The 26297-nt window shown below is 48.0% G+C and overlaps 1 protein-coding gene across 1 annotated transcript in view; it reads left to right on the top strand.

Moving 5' to 3' along the window:
- LOC142311900 (cytochrome P450 2G1-like) overlaps positions 1-8570 on the top strand; it is a 204365-nt gene extending 195795 nt beyond the window's left edge. Inside the window, exons 10-12 of the mRNA XM_075350742.1 lie at positions 4922-5109; positions 7510-7651; positions 7884-8570. Coding sequence (XP_075206857.1) covers positions 4922-5109; positions 7510-7651; positions 7884-8068 — 515 coding nt within the window. The 3' untranslated portion in view covers positions 8069-8570. The remainder of the gene's footprint in view (positions 1-4921; positions 5110-7509; positions 7652-7883) is intronic.
- The last annotated feature ends 17727 nt before the right edge of the window (positions 8571-26297 follow it).

Below are 26297 nucleotides of genomic sequence, written 5' to 3'. Positions count from 1 at the left end.
CTATTGGACGCCTGCCGTATGACGTCGCTGTGACACCGCATGAACCGCCCCCTTAGAAAGGAGGCAGTTCGCCGGCCAGAGCGACGTCGCAGGGCAGGTAAGTTCGTGTGATGGGGGTAAGCGAGGTTGTGCGGCACGGGCAGCGATTTGCCCGTGTCACACAACAGACGGGGGCAGGTACGATCGCTTGCAGTCTCGCTAGCGAGATCGCAGCGTGTAAAGCTTCTCCTGAGGGTGAAATTATTCAGTTTTGCTTCTTTATAGTCGGCAAATGAATAAAAAGAACATTAGACCAAAAAGCCCCACAATACAGTGCAGCAATATAGAACTTTTCTGCAAGATATTTTATAGTACTTACAAAAGATGTAAAAAAAAACTTTAAAACATCAAGCCTGACTCGAGTTTCACCAATGCGGCTTCTTCTGAGATATGGCTAGCTTTGAACTCCCCTTCATATTGATGTTAATCATCAGTATCCACCTTCAGATCTCCCCAAATTCACAGGTCTACACAGATTGAAGCTGCAGGCAATTTGATTTGTTAGGATAAAAAAAAATCCTGGCGCCATTTCATACACTACTCAAGACTCCGAGGATGGGCTAATGATGTCAGGCCTCATTACTAAAGATGGTTGAACTCGCAGAAATTCAGGATTTATTTTTTTTTAAAAAAAAAAACAAAAACCCGGTTCGGGACCAGAATTCATTCTGAACATCTGCCTGGACCCTGATCCCCATATAAATCTATGGGGACCTGAACATTGTGCTTTAAAATGGTAGTAGAAAGGGCTAGGGGGATTAGAGCAGGCCCATTATACTTAGCGAGTGTCCCGTGCGGTTGTAACACTACTTCTGCGGTGGTTCAATACCCTCATACATATTCACTGCTTCCCCCGCTCATCGATAGTCCCTGCGTCCGTGATTGGTTGCAGTCAGACTGTGCCCCCACACTTTGTGACCGTGTCTGTGATGCGGTTTTGATGTGATATTTTCTTGGGAGATGCAGATTTGGTGCTGCAATTTATATACCATATTCCTGCATTAAATCTGCATCTTTTGACAAAAAAGCACATCTAAACGCTATGCAGTTTTGAAGCAATATTGATGCATTTTTGTGCCATAAGATGCAGTATTGGTACAGGAATTTGGTGTATAATTTCAGCACCAAATCTGCATCTCTTGGCAAAAAAATGCACAAAAAACATTTTTGACACAGTTTCAGTATTTTCTCCTGCCATGACATGCAGATTTGCTGTAGAAATCTGGTGCAGACAATTCAGGAACAAATTTGCATCAGGTGGTAGAAAACCACACCAAAACATCAAAACCGTTTTTGTGCTTTTTTTTGCCAAAAGATGGAGATTTGGTGATCAAATTTATACACAAATTCCTGCACCAAATCTGCATTTTTTTTTTTCCCAGAAAATGCAGACTTGGTGCAAGATTATGGTGTATAAATTTCTGCACCAAATTTGCATCTCTTGGCCAAAAAAATGCACAAAAAATGGTATTGACGCCATTTTGATGCGGTTTCCTGCCAGGAGATGCAAATTTGGTGCAGAAATCTGATGCCGACATTTGAGCACCAAATTTGCATCTCTTCGCAGAAAACCACACCGACATGGCATCAAAACCGTTTTTTTGCCAAGAGATTCAGATTTGGTGCTGAAATTTATACACTAAATCTGCATCCTGTAGCAAAACAACGCATCAAAACGTGATGTAGATTTGGTGCTGAAATATATACACTTATGTACCAAATTCCTGCACCACATCTGCATCTTCTGGCAAAACACATAAATATTGTATCTGTCACGCCCCGGGGCAGCCGGACTGCTCGAATCCGGATGGTCTGGGTGCACTGTCAACCAGTTTTAAATAAAAAGAAAATAAAAATATAGTCAGACTGTGCCACTTGCAGTGTGCGGCCAAGCAAGGTAGGGCCGCCGCTGCGGATTCCCACTGGGGATGATGGATGGGGGCAGCGTGGATTTTGGAGCCCTCCGCAAGCAGATTTTCTCCAAGGGTAGGTGAGGGGTTAACGTGGAAGCGCAGGGCAATAAATCAGTCCAGACAGGGGAGTGCAGTTTGGTGGCCTTTACTTACTACTGGGTTTGCACCCTGGAGACGTGCTGGATCCCAGGTGCGTCTGAGTCCACTGTAGCTGTGCCAGCTAACCTGGTGCCACTCTCCCACCGATGCACTCTGTTTTATTTGTCAGTACTCCCTGGTGTGGAGGTCCTGGAGGTCAGTCTGGTGTCTGGGTCCTGCCGCAGGCAGCTTGGACTATTTGAGGGAATATGTCCCGGTCCTCCCTTTGCTGCTGATGCCTCGGACGTTAGTGGTGGCAGATGAGTCCTTAAAACCCACCCGCCTGGCAGAGTTAACAGATGGCTTGAAGTCCTGGTCTGTTATGGGATCTGCACCCCGTGCATGCTAAGTACTGGGAGCCCTGGATTTCCACCCCACAGTATCCCTCTGTCCTTGGAGCTTGCTCTCTCGCTCTCCAGCTACTTTCTCCTCTGAGTGGCTGATCTTTCTATTCAGGTCTTTGCGGGGTCTTTGCTACTTTCACTGTGTCTCAAGATTCCGTTGTCTGTTATAATTCAGTGACCAAGGAGGATCAGAAAAAGGACAAAAATGTGGAAACCCAAAAAGTAACCAGAGAGGCTGGAACCTTAACGGACTGCAGACCTAATACTGACACACAACTAGAAGTAACCGTGGGGAGTGCCTACTAGGACCTAGTTGCCACGACACAGCTGGAGAGCTAAATATTCTTAAAGTGAGAAATATAGGAAAAGCTAATCTGCCTCGGAGCAATCCCCAAAGATATAGATAGCCCCTCACATGTAAAGACTACGGTGATATAGGAAAACACAATACACAGCCAGAAAACAGACTCAGCAAAGATGAGGCCTAAACTATCTAAATAGGAAAGAGCACTCTCTGCAGCCATAAAAAAACCTAACAAATCTCACCACGCCTGATATGGAAAAGCCCTGAGCCCACACTGGCTCTCCCCCACTATATCAGTACTCTGGTGTTACTGGGATCCAAAAAATACTAATATAGATGAGGGACTGAATTTAATACCAAGCACGACAAAACACAATCCATAGCAGAACTTGGAGTTAGGTATACAGACACTCCCAGCAGGGAATGATCCAACTTCACCAAGAACTCCACACAGGCAAACTCATGAATCAAGCCTTAGTATCAAAACAGAAAAAACTACAAGAACGTGGAAACAAAAGCAGAGGTACAAAGACCAACTTATCTGAGAGGAGTTCTGGTAGAGAGAAGTGCTGGTTTCAGAATGTCCTTAGCACACAGGAGATACATTGAGCATCGGCAAGGAAACAGGAGAAAACTACTCAGTTATATAGGTCCAATCTGAATGACCTGATTGCCTGTCCTCCACAGAAGTCTGGCTCCCATTCAAAAAGTCAACTGCACTGCCAGCACTGACCACAAGAGGGAGCCCCAAACTGGAAAATGTATTCACAACAGTTGTCTGTCTTGACACCTGTCCTTTTACTACCGCTCACTTCTCACTGCTGTTCTAAACTTTCAACTACTTTCTCCTCAACTCCTTCCTCTCTCAACTCCTTTCTCTCTCCCTGTCTTCCGCCGACTATCCACACTTCTCAGGTCCCGCGCCCTTCCCCCAGGTCTGGTTCCCCTCTTCCCAGTTGGCTGCCTGTTAGCTCACAGTGCCCAGCCCTGTCACCTGGTTCAAAGGGGGGTCTCCCCCCCCCCTCCCCCTGGTTGTGAAGTGTATGTGTCCTGGTTTGCTAGTGTGTGTACTGACTGGCACAGTGATGTAGGACCCGAGCTGTTACCTTATTTTGTGACACCTGGTTACTGCAGGGGCATCACATATCAAAACCACATCACATTTTAATGCATTTTTTTGCCAGGAGATGCAGTATTGGTGCAGGAATTTGGTGTATGAATTTCAGCACAATATCTGCATCTCGTGGCAAAAAAAACAAGGTTTTCTGCAAGGAGATGCAGGTCTCATTGAACTTTAGTTCACCTGAGGTGAGGTCACCTGAAGTCAGTTGACCAAAGGTCACAGGTGGGGTACTGTGGGAACCTCCAGCTGTAACTGCAGCTAAACTGAGTGACGTCACCGCTCACAGCTGCGGCTCAGTCAGTCTCTGCCTGAAGCCACAGCATGGGGGCAATCAGACTAGCTCCCTGGATGACCGTCAAATCACAGAATCCAGTGCACACAACCAGTAATATTATATTTTTCAAGAAAAGCATCCAGACTTTTCTTAAATTTTAGTAGTGAATCAACAACCATTATAACATTGTGGCAGAGAGTTCCATAGTCTCACTGCTCTTACAGTAAGGAATCTACATCTGTGATTATGATTAAACATTCTTTCCTCTAACCATTGCAGATGCCCCCTTCTCCCTATTGAAGTCCTTGGTGTACAAAGATCATTAGAGAGAGCTCTGTACTTTCCCCTCATATACAGTATTTGTACATTGTAATAGGATCGCCCCTTAGCCTTCGTTTTTCCAAAATGGGATCAGTAGCATTTAAAATCTACCCTGGCAAAGTAATGTTCTAACAGACAGAAGACTATGGTACACATTTCGTGATTGTCAAGCACACTCACCTAACTCATTTAATCTTCATAACTTCCTTAACACTTGAGGATATTTAATTTCCTCTTTGGTAGCTGTAGATTTCTCTATCTTACTTTTCCATTAATCTAATTTTGCTCAGTTCCATGAATGCCAATATTGGAGGGGACTTCAGTAACCTGGGGAATTGGCACACCTAGATCTTCTTATGTATTCCATTGAGGACATCATCCAACTAAATCATCCATAAAAACTACAGATATTACGTTTGCTGCAGAGAGATTACAAGACTGTTTCTATTTCTTGACATGTTACAGAAAAGGTACAGAAGGAATTAGATATTGTCATCGGTCCAACCAGGATGCCTGGAATCTCTCACCGGATCCAGATGCCATACACAAATGCCGTGGTGCATGAGATCATGAGATACGTAGATATTGTTCCAATGGCTCTCGCTCACAAGGTTTCTGAAGATACCTTCTTCAGAGGTTTTATGATCCCTAAGGTAAGTGACTTTAGTCATTTTAACCATACACAATGACTTACCATTTATTAGTTCCTTATGGAAAAATCAAGAGATAAGTCTCAAAATTTGAAAGTTAAATCTTCTTCCTTTTCCAGAGGCCATTATTGTATCTTTGCTAGCCAGTTGGATCTATGTAAATGTTCAGGACCCTCCTTAGTCACCAAATAATTTGCCTAGTATCATGCAGTAAATAGAGAAATATGAAGAGGGGGAGGAGGGGGATGCAGCTGCCATTTCTCAGTAAATGGTTTAATTAATCAGCATGAAAGGGAGGAGCTTCATTTAAAATAAGAAAACTGTCCATATGCAGCTAGCTCTCCACTACCATCAGTGTGTGCCATGGCCTCAAGAAAGATATGAGTCCCAGTCTTACATTTATGGGACATACTGATATGAATTAACCCCTTCACGACCCATGACGGATATATTCGTCATGGATCGTGTGAGGTTAATCCCCGCCCCCTGCCGTGGGCAGGTCGCGGTGATCCGCGCACATATCAGCTGTTTTTAACATCTGACATGTGCGCCTGCAAGTTACAAGTGGAATCGCTTCCACCTGCAACTTTTAACCCCTTACATCTCGCTGCCAAAGTCTAGCAGCGAGATGTATATGTGTGCGGCCATTACTTTCATTTACCGCCGCCCCCACCGGAAGTCACGTGCATGATCACGTGACTTTCGGTGGTTACCATGGTAGCACAGGGTCATGTGATGACTCCTGTAGCTGACATGAATTGCTTTCGGTTTCACTTGGCCCGGAGCCGAGTGAAGCAGAAAGTGAGCATATCTGCTGTTTACAGCTGTATATCTGTGATCAGCAGATAGGGCAGAGCTATTGATTGTTGATCTATATAGCCCCCTAGGGGGACTAGTAAAATTAAAAAAAAAAGTAAAAAAAAAATAAAAAAAAACAACCTAAAAGTTCAAATCACCCCCCTTTCACTCCATTGAACATTAAACGGTTAAAAAAATAAAAAATATACACATTTGGTATCGCTGGGTTCAGAATTGCCTGATCTATCAAAATGTAAAATAAATAATCTGATGGTTAAATGGCGTAGCGGCAAAAAAATTCCAAACGCCAAAATTACGGGTTTTTTGGTCACCGCAAGTTTTGCGCAAAATGCAATAACCGGCTATCAAAACGTAGCATCTGTGCAAAAATGTTACCATTTAAAATTGTCAGCTCGAGACGCTAAAAATAAGCAGTCACTGAGCCATAGATCTCAAAAAATGAGAACGCTACGGGTTTCGGAAAATGGCACAAAACGTATGCTACTTTTATTGGACAAGCTTGTGAATTTTTTTAACCCCTTAGATACAAGTAAACCTATACATGTTTGGTGTCTACAAACTCGCATCGACCTTAGGCATCACAAAAACACATCAGTTTTACCATATAGTGAACATGGTGAATAAAATATCCCAAAAACTATTGTGCAATCACACTTTTTTTGCAGTTTTTCCACACTTGGAATTTTTTTGCTGTTTTCCAGTACACTATATGCTAAAACTTATGGTGTCATTTAAAAGTACAACTCGTCCCGCAAAAAACAAGCCCTCATATGGCAAGTTTGAATAAACAGGTTACGGCTCTCCAAAGAAGGGGAGCAAAAAAAAAACAAAACGGAAAAACGGAAAGCGCTCTGGGGCTGAAGGAGTTAAAGGGAACCTGTCAGGTAAAAAAAAAAAACTATTAACCAGCAGATGCATGTTAATAGCATTCTGAAGCTGTACAGCGCCCGAACTGAGAGCCCTACTGCAGGGAGTAAGAGAACTTTATTACTTCTAGCAAATTCAGGCTTTCAATCATAGGGGTGGTACCGGCACAGCTTCAATCACTGTTCAGTGCATAGTGAGCAGCGGCTGCAACCGACCCCCTAATATTGACTAATAGCCAACTCTAATGTTGAGCTGCCTTTCAGTCATTGCCGGGGCGTGGTTACAGCCTCTGCACACTATACAATGAACGGTGACTGAATCCATGTCGGTGCATTCCTTATGACTGAAAGCACAAGGCTGCTGTGAGGAATAAAGACCATTTCCTCCTGGCAGTGGGGCTTTCAGTGAGGGCGCCAGACCACTTCACAACACTATTTTCCTGCAGATTGACCACATATCTGCAGGTTAATAGTTTTTTGGTGTTTTTTTTACCTGAAATGATCCCTTTAAATGTTTCAGTAGGGAACACCTCTTTTAGCCAAATGGCAGTTCCTCTATATGTAAATCTTTTCAGGAGCCACAGTGACTCTCTTTTCCTTAGGCTGTTTTTCAGCGTCAATGACTTTTATTGCATGTAATCGAACATGGGCAATTCTCTTCTATGAGTAGTAACCATGATTCCCCCTTACTGACTAGCCTTTGGTCACTTTCCAACAGGGAACCACCGTACTCCCAATCCTTAGCTCTGTCTTAGCAGATCCGGACTGTTGGAAAACTCCTTATGATTTTAATCCAGAAAACTTCTTGGACCAGAATGGATTATTCTGCACACATGATGCTTGGATGCCTTTCTCAGCAGGTAAATTACATTTTGAAGGAAGTACAGTCTTCATGAGAGCACAGTGACTGCATGACTGTCATGGAGGCATTGTAATATGGTGTAAAATGTTAATTGTGGCTGGCAAAAAGGGCATTGAGGGAATTTGGCTTATACAAGGGGTAATGTGGCTGACATTGTAATTTTAGTGGCTATGAGGGAAGAATAAGGAGCATTTTACTATATTTAAATTTGGATAAATGTATTCTTATAGGAAAGAGGATCTGCCCTGGAGAAGGATTGGCCAATATGGAAATCTTCCTTTTCCTTACTGCTCTTCTTCAGAAGTTTACCTTCAAACCTGCCAATTCATCTGACACATTCGACCTGTGGACCCTTAGAAGAGCTTTCCGGAAAAAAGGACTTGCTTATCATTTGAGAGCCTATCCCAGGATATAATGAAAGATGACAGAAAATGTGATTTCAAGTTTCAATGTGACTCAATAGTTTTAATAATTTCTTACAATCTATTCACATTACTTCTCTTTTGTGCTGACAATTTTGTAGCTGAAACTTTAGGCAACATAGAAAAAGTTTCATCCTTTGTATCATAATTATTCGTCTTTGTTGCCTTGTTTTAGAAGTGTTATGTGATTAAGAGTTTGCTTTTTTTTTCTTCTCAGAAACAGCACCTCGGTTATAGGTTGTGTCTGGTATTGCAAACCATTCCAATTTACTGAATGCAAGACCCTGCTCTAGTGTCCTAATTAAATGATCATGTGCGGAACCAAAATGTGCATTTCATACGAGACACAGAGACCAAAAACTATCTGCATCTCTCAAAAGAGAAAAAATAATGAATTGTTAAAATAAATTTATTAATAAATATCACAAAAAAACATAATTGAAATACATTTACAGATCTAAGACATCAGAGGATTAATGTATAACATACAAAAATGGTGACATCTAATATATAAAGAGGCGTGTATGTATGTATGGTGATGTCTGTGCGTATGTCCGCTAAAGGAATCTGCACCGTCGCATTTACAATCACGACATTTTGCACAGACATCCCATGTGACTCAGGAAACGTCATAGACTTATGTTTTGATGGGAAAATTTAACCCCGCGCTTTAGTTACTCTCCAAAAAACCTGCCTCCATTTAAGTCAATGGAGCTGCGAGCTATAGGTTATTAATGGGAACTGTAATTTATTGCTATAGTAACAAAATAAATTGTTAGTATAAGAAGCTTATGTGAGAGGTAATAAGATGTCGGTGGGGAGACTGATGGAAGGAGACAGAGACTGGGAAGGAGACAGAGACTGGGAAGGAGACAGAGACTGGGAAGGAGACAGAGACTGGGAAGGAGACAGAGACTGGGAAGGAGACAGAGACTGGGAAGGAGACAGAGACTGGGAAGGAGAGAGAGACTGGGAAGGAGAGAGAGACTGGGAAGGAGAGAGAGACTGGGAAGGAGAGAGAGACTGGGAAGGAGAGAGAGACTGGGAAGGAGAGAGAGACTGGGAAGGAGAGAGAGACTGGGAAGGAGACAGAGACTGGGAAGGAGACAGAGACTGGGAAGGAGACAGAGACTGGGAAGGAGACAGAGACTGGGAAGGAGACAGAGACTGGGAAGGAGAGAGAGACTGGGAAGGAGACAGAGACTGGGAAGGAGACAGAGACTGGGAAGGAGACAGAGACTGGGAAGGAGACAGAGACTGGGAAGGAGACAGAGACTGGGAAGGAGACAGAGACTGGGAAGGAGACAGAGACTGGGAAGGAGACAGAGACGGGGAAGGAGACAGAGACGGGGAAGGAGACAGAGACGGGGAAGGAGACAGACAGAGAGGGTGTTCTGCCTTCGCATTCAGTTTGCCTTTGTCATTTAGTTGCTGTAAACTGATGTTTCATTTACAGGGTTCTACCTTGGCTCCTAGAGTTATACTTTGGCTCCCTCTTGTGACCAAACTTGGTAGCACAGATCTGTAATAAATGTTTCTTCCTCCTCCTCCTTGCAATGCATTTTGGGAGACGGCCTCATTTCCTGCAGTCTCATAAGAAAAGCCAGTCTCCATTTTACATCCCCTTGTGTAAGCATCGCTAGTAAGGACTTCCACGTTTATTGCAATCTTACACTCAGGACTTCCGCTGTGTTTAGTTAGCTGCCTTTCTAAGTTAGGATTAAGCTCTTTGTAATCCATATGTATATTGTGCAGGTATCTGCATCTGTTATGCATAAATGTACCCTGTTATATTTGCATGTACTGATTTGTACACATATCTGTTGTTTCTAGAGATGAGCGAACCGGTCGTGGTTCGGCTCGAGTTCGGTTCGCCGAACGGAGGTCTCGTTCGAGTTCAGTTCGGCGAACCACTCGAACCCCATAGGAAACAATGGGAGGCAATCACAAACACATAAAAACACCTAGAAAACCCCCTCAAAAGGTGTCCAAAAGGTGACAAACAACTCCCAACACAAACACATGGGAAAGTGACAAGAACAAATTCTCATGCGAAAACAAAACAGCGTTACGAGGAAAAAGAGGACGAGACACAGATATAGGCATGGCATGCCCTTCTAAAATACAGCAAGGTGACTCCAAGCGGAGTCTCCCTTTTTTTCCAAAAATTGGGCCACACAGACACCCACCCCTTCAGTGGCAGCACTTGTGCCCCAGTTGTACACTTCACAGGTAGATTTGCATCAAGCACATTCAAAAATACGCCATACTTAACTGTCCCCAGGATGACACCGGGGTAGGTAGCAAAGTCTTTACTGATCCCAGATCTGTTAATCTGGGATCATTTTTAGAAACACAGCAAGCAAGGGTTACTCCAAGTGGAGTCTCCCTTTTTTCCAAAAATTGGGCCACACAGACACCCACCCCTTCAGTGGCAGCACTTGTGCCCCAGTTGTACACTTTACAGGTAGATTTGCATCAAGCACATTCAAAAATACGCCATCCTTAACTGTCCCCAGGATGACACCGGGGTAGGTAGCAAAGTCTTTGCTGAACCATGACTTGTTCATCTTGGTTCCTTTTTAAAAACACAGCAAGGGTTACTCCAAGCGGAGTCTCCCTTTTTTAAATAAATTGGGCCACACAGACATCCACCCCTTCAGTGGCAGCACTTGTGCCCCAGTTGTACACTTCACAGGTAGATTTGCATCAAGCACATTCAAAATACGCAAGCATTTACTCTCCCCATGATGACACGGGTAGTAAATTCCTTGTGGATCCATGACTTGTTCATTTTGATGAACGTTAGTCTGTCCACATTGTCACTGGACAGACGCGTGCGCTTATCTGTCAGCACACACCCAGCAGCACTGAAGACACGTTCAGAGACAACGCTGGCAGCTGGACACGACAAGATCTCCAAGGCGTAAGTGGAGAGCTCTGGCCATTTTTCAAGATTTGAAGCCCAAAATGAGCAAGGTTCCATTTGAAAAGTCATGGCATCGATGTTCATTTGGAGATACTCCTGTATCATCCTCTCCAGTCGTTGACTATGTGTCAGACTTGTTGTCACTGGTGGCCTTGCAAAGGATGGTCTAAAAAAATTATGAAAAGATTCAATAAAATTGCTGTTACCAGCACCAGATACGGTGCTGCTAGTACGGTTAGACTGTTAAAGATGACGAGACCGTCCCATGTTTGTCGAGTTACAACTGGGAGATTCACTCCGTGTGTGACGCCCTGGGCAAGCCAGGGGTCACAGGTCATCACACCGCCACACCCTACACCCCAGTTAGGAACACCCAAGCTACCAAAATCCTTGTTGCCTTCCTCCAGGGGCTGATGTTCACACCAGGGGGTGGGCCAGGTGGTTGGCTCCGCCCACCGAGGAGTTCACAGCCCTGGAGGCGGGAAGAACCAGGCAGATCAGTTTAGGAGGTGGAGGAGTAAACAAGTAGTCAAGTGAAAGTAGAAGGAAGTGAAGTGGTAGAGGAACAAAGGAGAAAACTGGAGAAAAGGAGTAAAAGTGACAGTAAGAAAGCCTGAAGCTGGTCCGGGTGTGTTCCCCGGACTGAGACAGCAAGGTCAGCAGTCGGCGGTGACTGTCTGGAGGGGTGATTGTTCGGAGGTTCCTGGAAGGACCGCGGACGGGTGGTGACCCGGCGGTCTGGAGCAGTGTACAAAGGACAGTCAGCACCAGGGCAGGGGCCTCTCGGACCCCGGCAAGGCTAGGAGTCGCCATAATTTGCCAAATCCGTCAGTGAAGGGGATGGCTGTCTCCCAACAATCAAGTCCCGATTGAAGGCAACAGCCCAACCATTAAAACAGAGACACCGCCACCGCCAGGGCACCAGTTTCTGAGGGCCAGCGCCTGCGGGCAAAGAGTAGAGCTCCTCCGGTCCAGCTTGAAGCCAGGGAGCGGGTTACCGGTGGGAACCCATCGAAACCATCAACAACATAGGTGCAGGACAAAGGGACATCACCGTCACCTACTGGGGAAAGCAAGTGCAGTCGTCCGTGGGAACCGTCTTTCCAGCCGTGTGTTTTACCGAGAACTGTGTCATCGTCTCAGGCTGAGTGAGTACCACAGTGCCGCAAGGCACAGCGCTGCCCCCGCGTCCCTGCGCCCACCAAGCCCTGCATCTTTCACCTCATCACCGGGCCCCGGGATCACCAACCCCTACCCACGGAGGGGCAACACAACAACTTGCTGCTTCACACCATCACTCCCGGGATCCCCACACCGAGCAGCGGTGGTGTTAACAAATCACCACAACCGTGGGTGGCGTCACGGACAATAGACTATATCCCAAAACCCAATCCCCTTTCACTCATGGGCGAGGAGTGCCGCGCGAGAACCCCCGGGATCCGGCCCACCGCTCGAGCCACCACTGAGCAGCAGCAGCCGGACCCGAGCAGAGGGGTGAGCGCAGTGCGGACACCCTCCTCCCCGCCCGCGACAACTTGGCGTCACGAACAGGATCTTACCGCTCTGCCGTCTGGTAGAGGTGCGCCTTGTTACCGCCGGAGGTATCCGGCTGAAAAATTTCGGAAGTCGCCATCTTTGGCGCGAAAAGTTCCCGCTCGAGCGTCTTCTCGAGTAGTGGAGGCGCGAAGGCCAAAACTCCGCCCCAAGAGAGGAGGGGCCGAAAAGAGCTAAGGGGTAGAGTTGAGCGCGGTTCGCGGTTCTAGGTTCTCCAGTTCTAGGCTCGAGTGATTTTGGGGCCTGTTCTAGATCGAACTAGAACTCGAGCTTTTTGCAAAAGCTCGATAGTTCTAGAAACGTTCGAGAACGGTTCTAGCAGCAAAAAAACAGCTAATTCCTAGCTGGCTTTCCGCTGTAATAGTGTAAGTCACTCTGGGACTCACACTATTATGAAATTTCAGTGTATAGTGTGCGGGAACAGCGCCTTCAGATCACTGCTGTTTGTATAATTATTTTTTTTTTCCTTGTCTTCCTTCCCTAAGCGCGCGCGTGTAGTGGGGAGGGCCATTATGGCAGCCAATCCCAGACACACACACAGCTAAGTGGACTTTTAGCCAGAGAAGCAACGGCATGTGTGATAGGATGTCCATGTCACATGTCCCTGCATTATAAAAACGGACATTTTCCTCCAGCACGCCATTATCTGCCTTCTGCGTCCTTGGTGTCAGACATCACTGGCGCAGCTCCGTCCTGAGTCCTATCGCCGATACAGCTGTATGCGCTCCATACACAGCGCTGGACAGCTTAGGGAGAGCACTTTCTATCAGTCCTTTTAAGGGCTCGTACCGGCAGGGTCAGAGCCATAGGTGACAGGTCCTGAAAACAGAGACAGCGTCTGTGTAGCTAAGGTCAGGGATTTCCTCACTGCATTTCCCCATTAGGAGGGAATAGAAAGGCAGGCTTCCATTCCTCTACCCAGAGCCCCACAATCCTGGCACTGTACCCTCCTGTCCTCTGCACACTCCAACTCATTATAACTAAGCCATTATACTAGCAAACACTGAGTGTACCTAGTGGCATCCTAAACGTGGCTATTGGACTTATGTATAGTCCCACTAGTGCAAAGATATTTGCAGCACGTCTGCCTGCATTGCACACTCCAACTCATTATAACTAAGCCATTATACTAGCAAACACTGAGTGTACCTAGTGGCATCCTAAACGTGGCTGTTGGACTTCTGTATAGTCCCAGTAGTGCACAGATATTTGCAGCACGTCTGCCTGCATTGCACACTCAAACTTATTGTTACTAAGCCATTATACTAGCAAACACTGAGTGAACCTAGTGGTATCCTAAACGTGGCTATTGGACTTCTGTATAGTCCCACTAGTGCAAAGATATTTGCAGCATGTCTGCCTGCATTGCACACTCAAACTTATTGTTACTAAGCCATTATACTAGCAAACACTGAGTGAACCTAGTGGCATCCTAAACGTGGCTGTTGGACTTCTGTATAGCCCCACTAGTGCAAAGATATTTGCAGCACGTCTGCCTGCATTGCACACTCAAGCTCATTATAACTAAGCCATTATACTAGCAAACACTGATTGAACCTAGTGGCATCCTAAACGTGGCTATTGGACTTCTGTATAGTCCCACTAGTGCAAAGATATTTGCAGCACGTCTGCCTGCATTGCACACTCAAACTCATTATAACTAAGCCATTATACTAGCAAACACTGAGTGTACCTAGTGGCATCCTAAACGTAGCTATTGGACTTTTGTATAGTCCCACTAGTGCAAAGATATTTGCAGCACGTCTGCCTGCATTGCACACTCAAACTTATTGTTACTAAGCCATTATACTAGCAAACACTGAGTGAACCTAGTGGCATCCTAAACGTGGCTGTTGGACTTCTGTATAGTCCCACTAGTGCAAAGATATTTGCAGTACGTCTGCCTGCATTGCACACTCAAACTCATTGTAACTAAGCCATTATACTAGCAAACACTGATTGAACCTAGTGGCATCCTAAACGTGGCTATTGGACTTCTGTATAGTCCCACTAGTGCAAAGATATTTGCAGCACGTCTGCCTGCATTGCACACTCAAACTCATTGTTACTTACTAAGACGTTATAATTCCAAAAATTGAGTAAACTTAGTGGCATCATAGAACTGGCTGTTGTATTCCATTAGTGTGTAGTGGGTGGGCAGACCCCTACAAAAGAAACATCATCCGGAAATGTTAAAGTTGTTTTAATAAAAGTGTATTGTATTGTATGGTATTGTATTGTGTTAGGGAACCCCCTAGTGGCCGGGTGGGACGGCTGTCGCCACAGTGAGAGGAGGAGCCGGCAGAAACCAGAGGGGAGAGTGTGTGTATGTGTGAGAGAGAGTTAGTTGGATCCGGGACGTGAAAGAGCGAAGATCAAGGGGCAGAGTGTGGGGGCTGAATTAAAAGGGGACGCCGGAGAGAACGGGAGTGGACGGAACCTCGGAGAGTGAAGCAACCGGTGTGGGTCCGGTGTGTGTGTAACCGCCAGTGGGAGCCCGGTGAAGTGGAGTAATCAGGGCACAGCCCCACGCGAGGGTTCGTCAGGGCAGGTTGTTCCCCAGCCCAGGAAGTGTTTTTTTCTGTCTGTAACAGCCGGATTGAAACTACGTGTGTCAATAAATATGTCTTTTGGTTGCATCACATCTTGCCTGAAGACTGTTTGTACCACTACCGACGACGACACCACCACACTCTGCCCTACCAAGCTAGTTCCCGACTTTGAAGTAGTGATGGAACCAGGGGAGAGCCTTGAATCTACACAGGCCACGACTACAGAGCCGGAGGACCCCCTGGCCCATCATTACATGTGGCGTAGTCGGCAGGATGCGAATTCCCTGCCAGGAACCCAAGAAGCCGGAGATCAAGTGGTGCCTAGGGCACAGGATCCAGACTATGCGAGAAGATTTCCAGTCCCATGGTGGGAAGAAGAAACAGTGCCTGCAGCGTTGGACCGGGCACAAGATAGCGGCAAGATGGCCGTTGTCTGTGAAGAAACAGAAAGCGCGCGAAAAAGTGGCGCCAAAGGAAGAGCCTGGGGCTGGCCGGTGCCGAAAAAGAAGTTCGGAGTACTCCGCCCAAAGAGGGGAGGTGCCAGTCCCAGGGCACGAACAAAGACGTGCACAGTGGGCGGTGTTGAAAGAAGAAAGAAGTGCCGCTGCGGAGGGGTCGACCCGTGGTGTGAGACTAAGGGTGGAGCATCCTCAAGAGCGGGAAAAGTGAGCCCGCCTCCACTTCCTGTAGTCTCGCCACTGACCCTGACGCACGTACTGAAGCCTTGTGCTGCCAGAAAAATGGAGAACCTGGATGAGAACCGCCAGAAGCAGTTGATGTCCGCGGAGGGATTCCCCGCCTACTTGCCGGCCGTACCCGGAGGACCGGGACGAGCCACCAAGGTGACCTGGCTCACGACATGGGATGCGGAGACCGGTGCGACCACCACGGCGGTCCGGGCGACCTACGCCGCCCAAATAACGTCAGGGAGCCGGATGCTGGGAGCCCCATATCCCTGCCCAGAAAGACCCCCGCCAGCCGCGGTGAAGCCTGAAGCGCCTGGTCCAACTCGTATTCCGGCGGAGGTATATGCCCAGAAGCTGGAGCGAGATGACTGGGGTTTCTATTGGGATCCGATGCTGCCGTCTCCCCTACCGACCCGAAGAGCCCCGTCACCTGAGCCAGACCCAGTGCGAGAACGGCTACTGGCTGAAACCGTCGCTCGGGAGATAATGGCCGGTCCTCATGGCGAAGAATTCGAACACCAGTACACCACCGGGATAGTCATTAAGTTCAGCCAGAGGGAAGGATACGGCTTTATCCGGGACGGAGAGACCGGCGATGATTATTTTTATAATCGCGTCCACCTCGATACAGAGGGCCTTCCCCAGCGGCTGCATACCCTGTACCCTGGGGAAAAGGTCCGATTCCTGAGAGAAGTGGGCTGCCGGGGCTTGTTTGCGGTGGGGGTCCATCGTACGCCCACTGAACAGGAGGCTGCCCAATGGCAACAGGAGGTAGAGTGGGAAGAGCACCAGGCCCGGCGACAAGTACAACAAAGACCGGTACTGGCTGAAGCCTCCCGACCCCGACATACCGCAGCTGTAGCTCCGGCCGTCCTGTCGGTGCCAAGTACCGACCCGGAGAAGGGAACCTCGCCGGTGTTGGCCATCAACCAAAACCTTACGGCCCATCCCATGATCGTTATGGGTAGCCCGCCTCCGTCCCACGCGGCGACCCCCTCACCTCCATCAGAGACTGAGGAGTTCAAGCCGGAGGCCGAAGCGGCGGAGCAACTTACCCGTCCGGAGCCTTTCCGGCGGCTGCGCCGATTACCCGGGCAGTCCCTGTCGGAATACATCCAGGCGCAGAGGGCCGAGTGGCAACGGGCCTACCACCCGGAATAGGCCTCTAAACCGGAAGATGACGGGCCTGTTGTGTTTGGAGCCGGCGTGTTTGAGCCGGAGAAAGCGTTGTGTTCCAGTTGTTGTTTCCGGAGAGAGCCTGCTTGCTGGACTGAGCCAGGGGCTCCTCCGCGTTCATAAGGAAGAAGTTGCTGTGTTCCTGCGCTGACCACCAAAGACCGGGAGCGCTGTTAAGCCTCCGGGCATACAACAAAGACCGGGAGTGCTGCTAAGCCTCCGGGCGAGGAACTGGTTCGTAGTTTTAAATATGTGTGTTATTTTATGTTTGAGCCGTGCCGGGAGGCTCGGGTTTTAAGAGGGGAGGTGTGTAGTGGGTGGGCAGACCCCTACAAAAGAAACATCATCCGGAAATGTTAAAGTTGTTTTAATAAAAGTGTATTGTATTGTATGGTATTGTATTGTGTTAGGGCACCCCCTAGTGGCCGGGTGGGACGGCTGTCGCCACAGTGAGAGGAGGAGCTGGCAGAAACCAGAGGGGAGAGTGTGTGTATGTGTGAGAGAGAGTTAGTTGGATCCGGGACGTGAAAGAGCGAAGATCAAGGGGCAGAGTGTGGGGGCTGAATTAAAAGGGGACGCCGGAGAGAACGGGAGTGGACGGAACCTCGGAGAGTGAAGCAACCGGTGTGGGTCCGGTGTGTGTGTAACCGCCAGTGGGAGCCCAGTGAAGTGGAGTAATCAGGGCACAGCCCCACGCGAGGGTTCGTCAGGGCAGGTTGTTCCCCAGCCCAGGAAGTGTTTTTTTCTGTCTGTAACAGCCGGATTGAAACTACGTGTGTCAATAAATATGTCTTTTGGTTGCATCACATCTTGCCTGAAGACTGTTTGTACCACTACCGACGACGACACCACCACACTCTGCCCTACCAAGCTAGTTCCCGACTTTGAAGTAGTGATGGAACCAGGGGAGAGCCTTGAATCTACACAGGCCACGACTACAGAGCCGGAGGACCCCCTGGCCCATCATTACAAGTGCCCCACTGGTGCCAAGCTATTTCTAGCACCTGTGCAGGACACCCTCCTGCTCTGTTTTTAATAAGCTATAATGATAGCAAAAAATACTGCCATTTAGTGGCATACAAAAAGTGGCTGTTGGACTCCTTTATTGTGCCACTTGTGCCAAGCAATCTCAAGCACCTCTGCATTCTACCCTCATGCACATTTAGCTATGCTAATTTTATAGCAAACTCAGGGAATTCCTTGCTGCATTTGATCATTAGGAGGGATAGAAAGTGAGGCTTCTTTTACTGTCCTGGTACCCACAGAACACGGCCACTGTACCCATCTGTCCACTTTTGCCACGCTATTTAATTTGCCCAAAGAGCTGACTCTTTTTCTGCCATCCTAAAATTGTCTGGAATACTAAGTTAGTGTTCCTTTGCTGCCAAGCAAGGTACAACACATGTGCATTCTACACTCCTTTCCATTTCTGGAATGCATTTATTACCTGCAGGTAGTCCAGCCAATCTGTGACGAAGGTGCAGGCGTGGATATAATGTAGCCTGCATCCAATGATGGTTCTCTCGATGTCTGACAGTTCAACAATACCTTCTGTTACCACTTCCAAAACAAGTGATGACCTGCCAATCACATTCCCTGTTGCGGGTAAAGGAGTGGAAGTTCAGTGTGAAAAACCATGTGTGACTGCTGTCCCCACAGTCACAGAGGATGAAGAGCACGCAGATGCACTTGATGGGGCAGGCGGTGGTTGCACAGGCACGCTAGGCCGCATTGTAGCACAGTGAAATTCACATTGCGACTTATGCTTCATTTTAAGTTGTGTACAGGGTGGGCTCCCCAGTATGCAGCAAAACCAGGCAACAGGAAAAGGACTCTAGGCAGTTGGGTTGATAAATGATTGTTTAACTTTACCAAAACAAACAATAAGAACTATGCATACAATTTAAATAATTGAACAATCTATTCTGTTGCCTACTACCTGCTAATCCCTCTGCGTAGCAGTAATTGTGTGTTTGTGCGTGTGTGTGTGTGATTGTGTGCGCGAACACGACTTACCAATGGCGCATCACAAGAGCTTCCAAGTTATCTACCTAAACATAGTCAAAACACATTACCCCCCCTAAATACCCTTGTTAGCTGAAGCCTCACAGATAATGCAGATGATAACAGTGTGAATGCAAACCACACAGCTCTGCAACACAGTCATGGAAATCTTGAAAAGCAACAGTCAATGCAAACATGTGTTGCTGTCCCTCTATGATTTAAACTGTACGTGACAATTTGACAGTGCAGAGGCAGCAAGTCTTATTGTCTATATAGTTGGCCTACCCAGAACAGATATGTGTTTTGTTAATAAAACAAAGTGTTGCGGGCCTGCATTATTGTCTGGGCACAGCCTACCGTACCCGGGTACTGTGATGTCCAGTTTCCAGAAATACAGACTTTACGCTCCTCCCACGGTAAACAGTATAGACAGCACTGTAAGAATGTTGGTCTGTGGTACAGGATGTTGCTCACTGGCATTACGGGGCTCATCATCAAAGTACAACATGACTCCCCTCACAATTGAACGAAGTGTTTCCGCGGTGGCTCCTTGCTGTAACACACACCTTTAGCTTTTCCTTCTGTTCATAGACAGCATCTCCAAGTCCACATCCGAAGAGCAATTTGATATTGCTATAGTGACCAAACCAAGGCAGATCCAAAAAAACAGCAGCCCCTTGTGTGTAGTCTGCAACAATGCATGCAATGGAAAATAAGCATGTTGCATTGACAGTGGCTAAAGCTGAGCAATACACCTTCACGCTATCAATTCATATCCATGTGACACTTCAAGGAGGAACTACTCAAAGGTGTGAGTTTTTGCCTTCTACTTACAGATTGTTGACAAATTTTACAGATTCCATGACTTGGGTGATCCTTTGCGATGTCCAAAAATTCACAGGCTAGGCAAGGCTTACAGCCCATGCGACCTGCATAGCCAACACGACTTCTGCTCAGAGTCAAAGTTGTGGTCCAGGATTCAGTTGTTGACTTGCTTCCAGTACTTTGTCTCTGGCCAGGAAGACGCAACGTAACCTCGTCGTCAGTAGCATCCTCCTCCACCTCCTCTGCTGACCTCATCGACTGGCTGACTTTGGTTTGACAGTAAGTGTGGTCTCCAACCTCATCAATAACCCTGTGTGTTTTCATTCCCCTCGTCCTGAGTCCTCCAAGAAAACCTCTTTCTGCCCTGACCGAATAGTAAAGTTGTCATTCCAATCAGGTATCTGTGCTCCTCATCATGTTCCCCATTGTCTCCACCAGGAGGATTGACTTTTTGGAAATGAGGGTGTAGATTAGGCTCAGCACCTTCTTCATCGGGGCCTGGATCCCACTCACAAAGCTTCTGGCCATCTGCGCAGATCATTTCCCCTGTCTCATGGAACTCGCTACCTCAACACGTCAGATTATCTGCTACACCCGCAAGCTTCAAACTGAATCTGAAAACTCATCTGTTCAGAAATGACTATAACCTTCAATGACACCACCACTATACGTACTTGACGCTCAACCTACACCACTCCTACTGTCTCCTCCCAAAAATCCTTTAGAATGTAATCCCGCAAGGGCAGGCCCCTCTTCCCTCTGTACCAGTCTGTTTATAGTTACTTGTATATGTATTCTGTATGTAACCCCCTTCTCATGTACAGCACCATGGAATCAATGGTGCTCTATAAATCAATAATAATAAAAATAATAACTTCCTTGTCTGTACTCATTGCAGCTTTGGAGCAGACATCTGATTCCCAGGCTATAGTGCGACTGAACAGCTATGCAAACTCAACCATTTCTGTTACCCCATACTCAGCAGGGCTGGTGGAAACTTGAGAGCTGTTAGGAAGCAAGTGCGATTGGATTGACACCACAGAGGAATGGAGTATTTGGGATCTTGAAATTGGGGTGGAGGAGAGGCCACTTTATGGAGCACTTCAGATCCATTGAAGCAGCTGCTGTTTTGGCCTCATCTACATTTGTTAGCGATGGTTGTGTCCGTAAAAAAAAGGATCATATCAGATTATCCATGGGAAGAAGTACACCTGTTCTTTTGGATGGTACTTGTTGTTACAAAACCTGTAACCTGAAGCCTGCTGCGGTTTCATTTGCGCCCAGGCGTCAGCTGCCATTTAGGGCTGGGCCTTGGGTTGTCCAGCTGGCTGCTTTCTCCTCCACGTCTAAGTGTGGAGAGGCAGCTTGTGCGCATGCGTGTGCCGATTTACCCCAGCCGCAGCCTAACTACAGTGTTTCGCCTAGTGAGTATGCTCAGCCTGACTGTGCCATTGCTGGTGCTAAGTCTTCATTTCGGGATACAGCGCATGCTCCCACACTTAGTGCAAAAAGCCTCTTTGCACAGGTACTTGCACTCCGTGCCGGGTCTAGGTCCTGTGTTGTGCCTAGACACCATAAAGCTGATAGTCTTTTTTCAGACACTGTATTTCATGCTACTGAGCATGCTCAGGCACTTACTGCATCAGAGACTATGTCCGGTAATGAACTCTTTGGCCCTGCCCCTGATGTGGGGGTCCCATGTAGACCACAGGGCATCAGGTGTCCTGACAATGTGGCCAGGCCACTCCAAAATGGCTTGCAGAGGCCCGCCCCTATGACTTGTCACCGCATTATTGATGGTCAAACGATGACTGGTGAGGTGTTTGGGTCATGGCAGCCATGAGGTCATCATTGAAGTTGCGGTTCCAAATAGGACGCTAGTTATGCCACTCATGACGTGTCACTCTGCTTTTGTCTCCAGGAGGTGCATTGTGGTTCACCCTGGTTTGGGGCGGATCCAGGTTATAAAAGGGGCTGGAGCCAACAAGGAGGTGCGCAGTCTTCTATTATGCTCCGAAAGAGCACACCTCCATGTGTTGAACCCATTGCGGCTTTAGACCAGAGGTAGGCAGGGATAGGGTGTCGATGCAGGCCACCACCACAGTTGGTAACGCAGAACGGTTAAGACCAGCTCCTGTCCTACCAGTCCTGCTTGTGCAGCCCAGTGGCATTAACAGGCCTGCTGCTGCTGATGCACCTGCTGTCCACAGGTGTGGCCCCTACGCACACGGTCAGCGTACTCAATGGCCCCTGTGTTGTTAACAGTGAGTTCCTGGGCTGGGTGGGCATGTGGACCCTGTGACGCTAACAGGGCTCCCAGTCTCCAGATCCGAATGGCGTCTAACTCGGTTCAGGCTACTATTAGTTTCATAGCCACACAGCTCTGTATCCTCCACCAAACCTTCCAGTTGCCAACCTCTCCTTTTCCATCTGGGAGCACGGTGGACACTGACTGCTGATGGGGATATATACCTTTCTCTTTCTTTTCTTAATTTTTGGTATATAGCGGTAACATAGTATATACCACCTTATCCAAATCTGCCAGTCCCACCGTAACAGATGGTGTTTCTTCAGCAAATGTTACTGTTGCTTAACCACCAAATCCACGGACAAAAACTTTTTTCCCCTTTCCAACACACCTGTTCCCCTTTCCACCAGCATCTGTCCTTTTTCAACTCATTTTGTATATGACCAAAAGTGCAACTCTGCTGGGACACCGTACTCAACGCCATCTCAGCACAGCAGCCAGCCCTCGGTCCCTCAGATGTGGACAAGTAAAAGACCATTTCCTCCTATCCATGACAAAGCGTTGAGATTCACTCTGTGCAGCACTGGTGTTTAGTGGAAAAGCAGATCTAAGATTGCGTACCACCTTCTGCAGATACTCCTGTATACGTGCGTCCATTTCTATGGCAGGAATTATTTTGCCAAATTTTGTCTTGTACCGGGGATCTAACAGTGTGGCAACCCAGTAGTCAGGATTACTTCGAATTCGAACAATCCGAGGGTCATGTTGTAGGTAGTGCAGCAAGAAGGCACTCATGTGTCTTGTGCATCCAGGAGGACCAAGTCCTTGGTGTGTTGGTGGCAGAGAGGTGAGAATCGTGCCTCCTTCCTCTGCCCTCTCCCCACAACCTCGCACAACCGAAATGGGAGCAATCTCTCACTCATCTGCTGAGTCTTCCATGCCCATCGCCAGTTCGTCCTCCATTTCTTCATGGGCTCCTGCACCTTCCTCAACACTTTTTGCTGATACTATGCACCCTTGTTAATCCCTCTCCCTCACCATGACTGCCGCCTAGGTGCCGCTGACCATCTGGACCTCGTAGATTTTGTTATCACTTCCGCATATGACTCCTCCTGTACTTCCTCCCCTTCCTCTTGTCCCAACACCTGACTCCGAATAATAATTACAGTGTGCTCCATCATGTAGATGACCAGAATTGTCATGCTGAGAATGGCATTGCCAGTGCTAAACATCTTCGTCGACATTTGTAAACTGTGTAGAAGGGTGCATAGGTCCTTGATCTGACACCACTCCAGCAGCGTGATCTGCACCACCTCTGGATCAAGTTATCCCAGGCTATATGTCATAACGTATTGCAGCAGGGTTCGGCGGTGCTGCCACAAACGCTGCAACATGTGCAGATTAAAATTCCTGCGTGTCGGCACATCGCATTTCAGGCGTTTAACCACCAGACCTAAAGACTTCTGTAGCGACGAAAGTTGTTGAGCTGCTGTGTGCGCACGATGGAAGTGAGCACATAGCGAGCGTGCCCGCTGCACAAGGCCATGTAGGCCGGGATGGTGTTTTAAAAATTGCTGGAGAATTAGGTTCAACACGTGAGCCATACAAGGCACGTGTCTCACATTGCCCTGACGATGGCCCGCAGCCAGGTTTGCATCATTGCCACACACGGCTGTTAAGTCACCAACGGAGTCCGTTCCGTCAATTTGTACTCCGGTCGCCAGGTGACAACGTGTTCCTGACTCGCCCACCCCCGGGCTATGGGACACCCGGTGCCGGGCTGGACTAGTCCGGTGGTAGTCAGTGGTGGCTGGGCCCGGCTCCGTGGCCCTGGTGGGTGTCAGTAGAATATGTGGCTTGCTTGTTAATGGTTGTGTTCGTGACGCCACCTGTGGTATGCGGCTAATAAGCCGCCGCTGCTGTGTGAGGCCTCCGGGATGATATTATGGCAGCTATGATGGTACTGCTCCCCACAGGTGGAGCAATGCCCGGGGCACAGTTGGTGCTTGTAAAAGTCTATGGTGCTGTGTGACTAACACGGTGCAGGGCCGACAGGCGAGGAAAGAACCAGGCACAAACAACAGTCTCTTTACCTTTTCCTCTTTTACTCTGGGAACAGTCCAGTCCTGGGAGACCGTTACAGGTGGTGATGGGGATCCGGTCGGCCTGGAAGTACTTGGGGTGATCTTTCTGGCCAGCTGAGTATGAGGCCTACTCCTGTACCTTTCTTGGTGATGATAGGACCCTGCTTCTCTGAATCCAGCAATGGCCCTCTTCGCTGCTGGGACCAATAGCACGTCCCTTCCCTCTGTAGGTGGCTGCGCAGGCCCACTCCCTGGTGCTTCTCCGCTGGGGTCCACACCGAGCCCTGATGCTGCAGCTGTACCTTGGATGTGTCTGGGCCAGGGGCTTGCAGCTCCCCTGCCCTTCGGATTCGGCTACCAGGGACGGATTTTATACCCTGGCAACCACAGACTCCGATGTCCGAGTCTCTCTGCTGCCTCTCAGCTACTCCTGCTTCTCTGGGCCAAACTGCGCCAGCTCTAGGCCCCAGATTCACAGGACAGCTCACTCTGTGTCTGTTCACTTCTGCTGCTCCCTACAGACTAACTAACTCCCCCAGGTCAGGCTTAAGGAAGCTCCCTGAAACTTCAGGTTCAGAGCTCCCCCTACTGGCCTGAGGGAGAAACTGCGGTGGATGTTAACTTACTGGCCAGTAGATTTCCCCATTACCTCCAGGCTCAGCATTAACCCTCAGGAGGGCAATGCCGTTGTGGCGACCAGGTCCTAGGGCGCCACACTCCCCCTTAGTTAAATTCAGTACTCCCGGACTGTAGAAACAAAACATAACATGTCATACATTTCATCCCAATATGGGAGGCACATTCTCTTTAACGTTACAATCTTAAACATTTCTATAAGAGTCCAGTGTGGCTCCCTGCCGGGTGTCCATTACACTGCTCCATGGGGGACCCGCCGCGATCAAACCCCCAACGTAGGCTCTGGGCGTGCGTCAGAGCATTGATGACCCCACTCTATGCACGCCGGACGGGTTTTTCTTCAGGGGTGTTTGAGCACACTGGTGCTAACTATGAACAATTTAGGTGTTGGCCACCCATAGTCCAGTGGCCCAATTGTCCATTTTCGCAATCAAAGAAAAAGAAAACATTTTGTGCACAACATGACAGACATTTTGCATAACTATTTACACTCTAATAAGTACTCTTTACTTTATACAGTAGACTCCCTATACCTTAGAGGGGGTTGTCCCCGAGTGCTGCGCTGGGACCTACGTAGCTCTGGTGTTTGCCCCTGACTACGTGGTACGTCTTCTATCTCAGCACTACAGGTGGGCCTAACCCCAATAGGTAAGCGTGATGGTTGCCTTTGTGGTCCAGGAGTCGCCAAGGGTATGACAGGTTCACCACTGACAGGGGGTTGATCCTCCTGTTCCACTGCTGGCGTGTCATCTCGTGCTGGAGCGGACGATTCTTTAGGTGGATCCGGAACCTTTTCTGTTTCTGGCTCGACCAACTGCGGAAACGCCAAAACTGGTACCACTATGGCATTGTTGATTCGGGTCCAAGTTTTGGGGAACTTCCCAAGGATGGTTTGAATCATCTCCCCTTCTTTCTCTTGACTTTGGGGACTTCCTTGTACTCCTTCCATTTCTCTTTGGATTCGGCACCGTTCAGGGCACGCTTTCAGGCGGTCTCGGGAAATTGCTTGACAGGTCTTGCCTTCATCTTTGCTTATGAGGCATACCTTACTATTGTCAAAGTTGGAGGGGATAATGGTGTAGGGCTCGTTTTCCCACTGATCATCCAACTTATGCGTCTTCCGCTTCTTCTTGAGGACTTGTTCTCCAGGTGCTAAGGGAGTTGCTGGGGCTGTTTGATTGTAATGCTGTTCTTGTCTCGTTCTTGCTTGAGACAGGCTCCTTTCCACGCACTCCTGGACCTTACGGTACCGCTGCTGCCGTTCTGCATCCCAATCCTCTATTTCTTGAACCGCCTCAGGCGACACAGTCCCCATCTCAAAGTCTACAGGCAATTTGCCTGGTCTGGCTCGCATCAGGTAAGCGGGGCTGCAGTTGGTCGAATTCACTGGGATGTGGTTGTACAAGTCTACCAGATCTGGCAACTTTTCTGGCCATTGGTTCCTCTCTTCTAGCGGTAGGGTCTTCAGCATATCAATAACCACATGGTTCATTTTCTCGCACAGTCCATTGGTCTGGGGGTGGTACGG

Source organism: Anomaloglossus baeobatrachus, chromosome 5, assembly GCF_048569485.1.
Source record: "Anomaloglossus baeobatrachus isolate aAnoBae1 chromosome 5, aAnoBae1.hap1, whole genome shotgun sequence".
In the NCBI taxonomy this organism is placed as follows: Eukaryota; Metazoa; Chordata; class Amphibia; order Anura; family Aromobatidae; genus Anomaloglossus; species Anomaloglossus baeobatrachus.
Note: the sequence above shows the minus strand (reverse complement) of the source record. Positions and strands in the feature narration are given on the sequence as shown.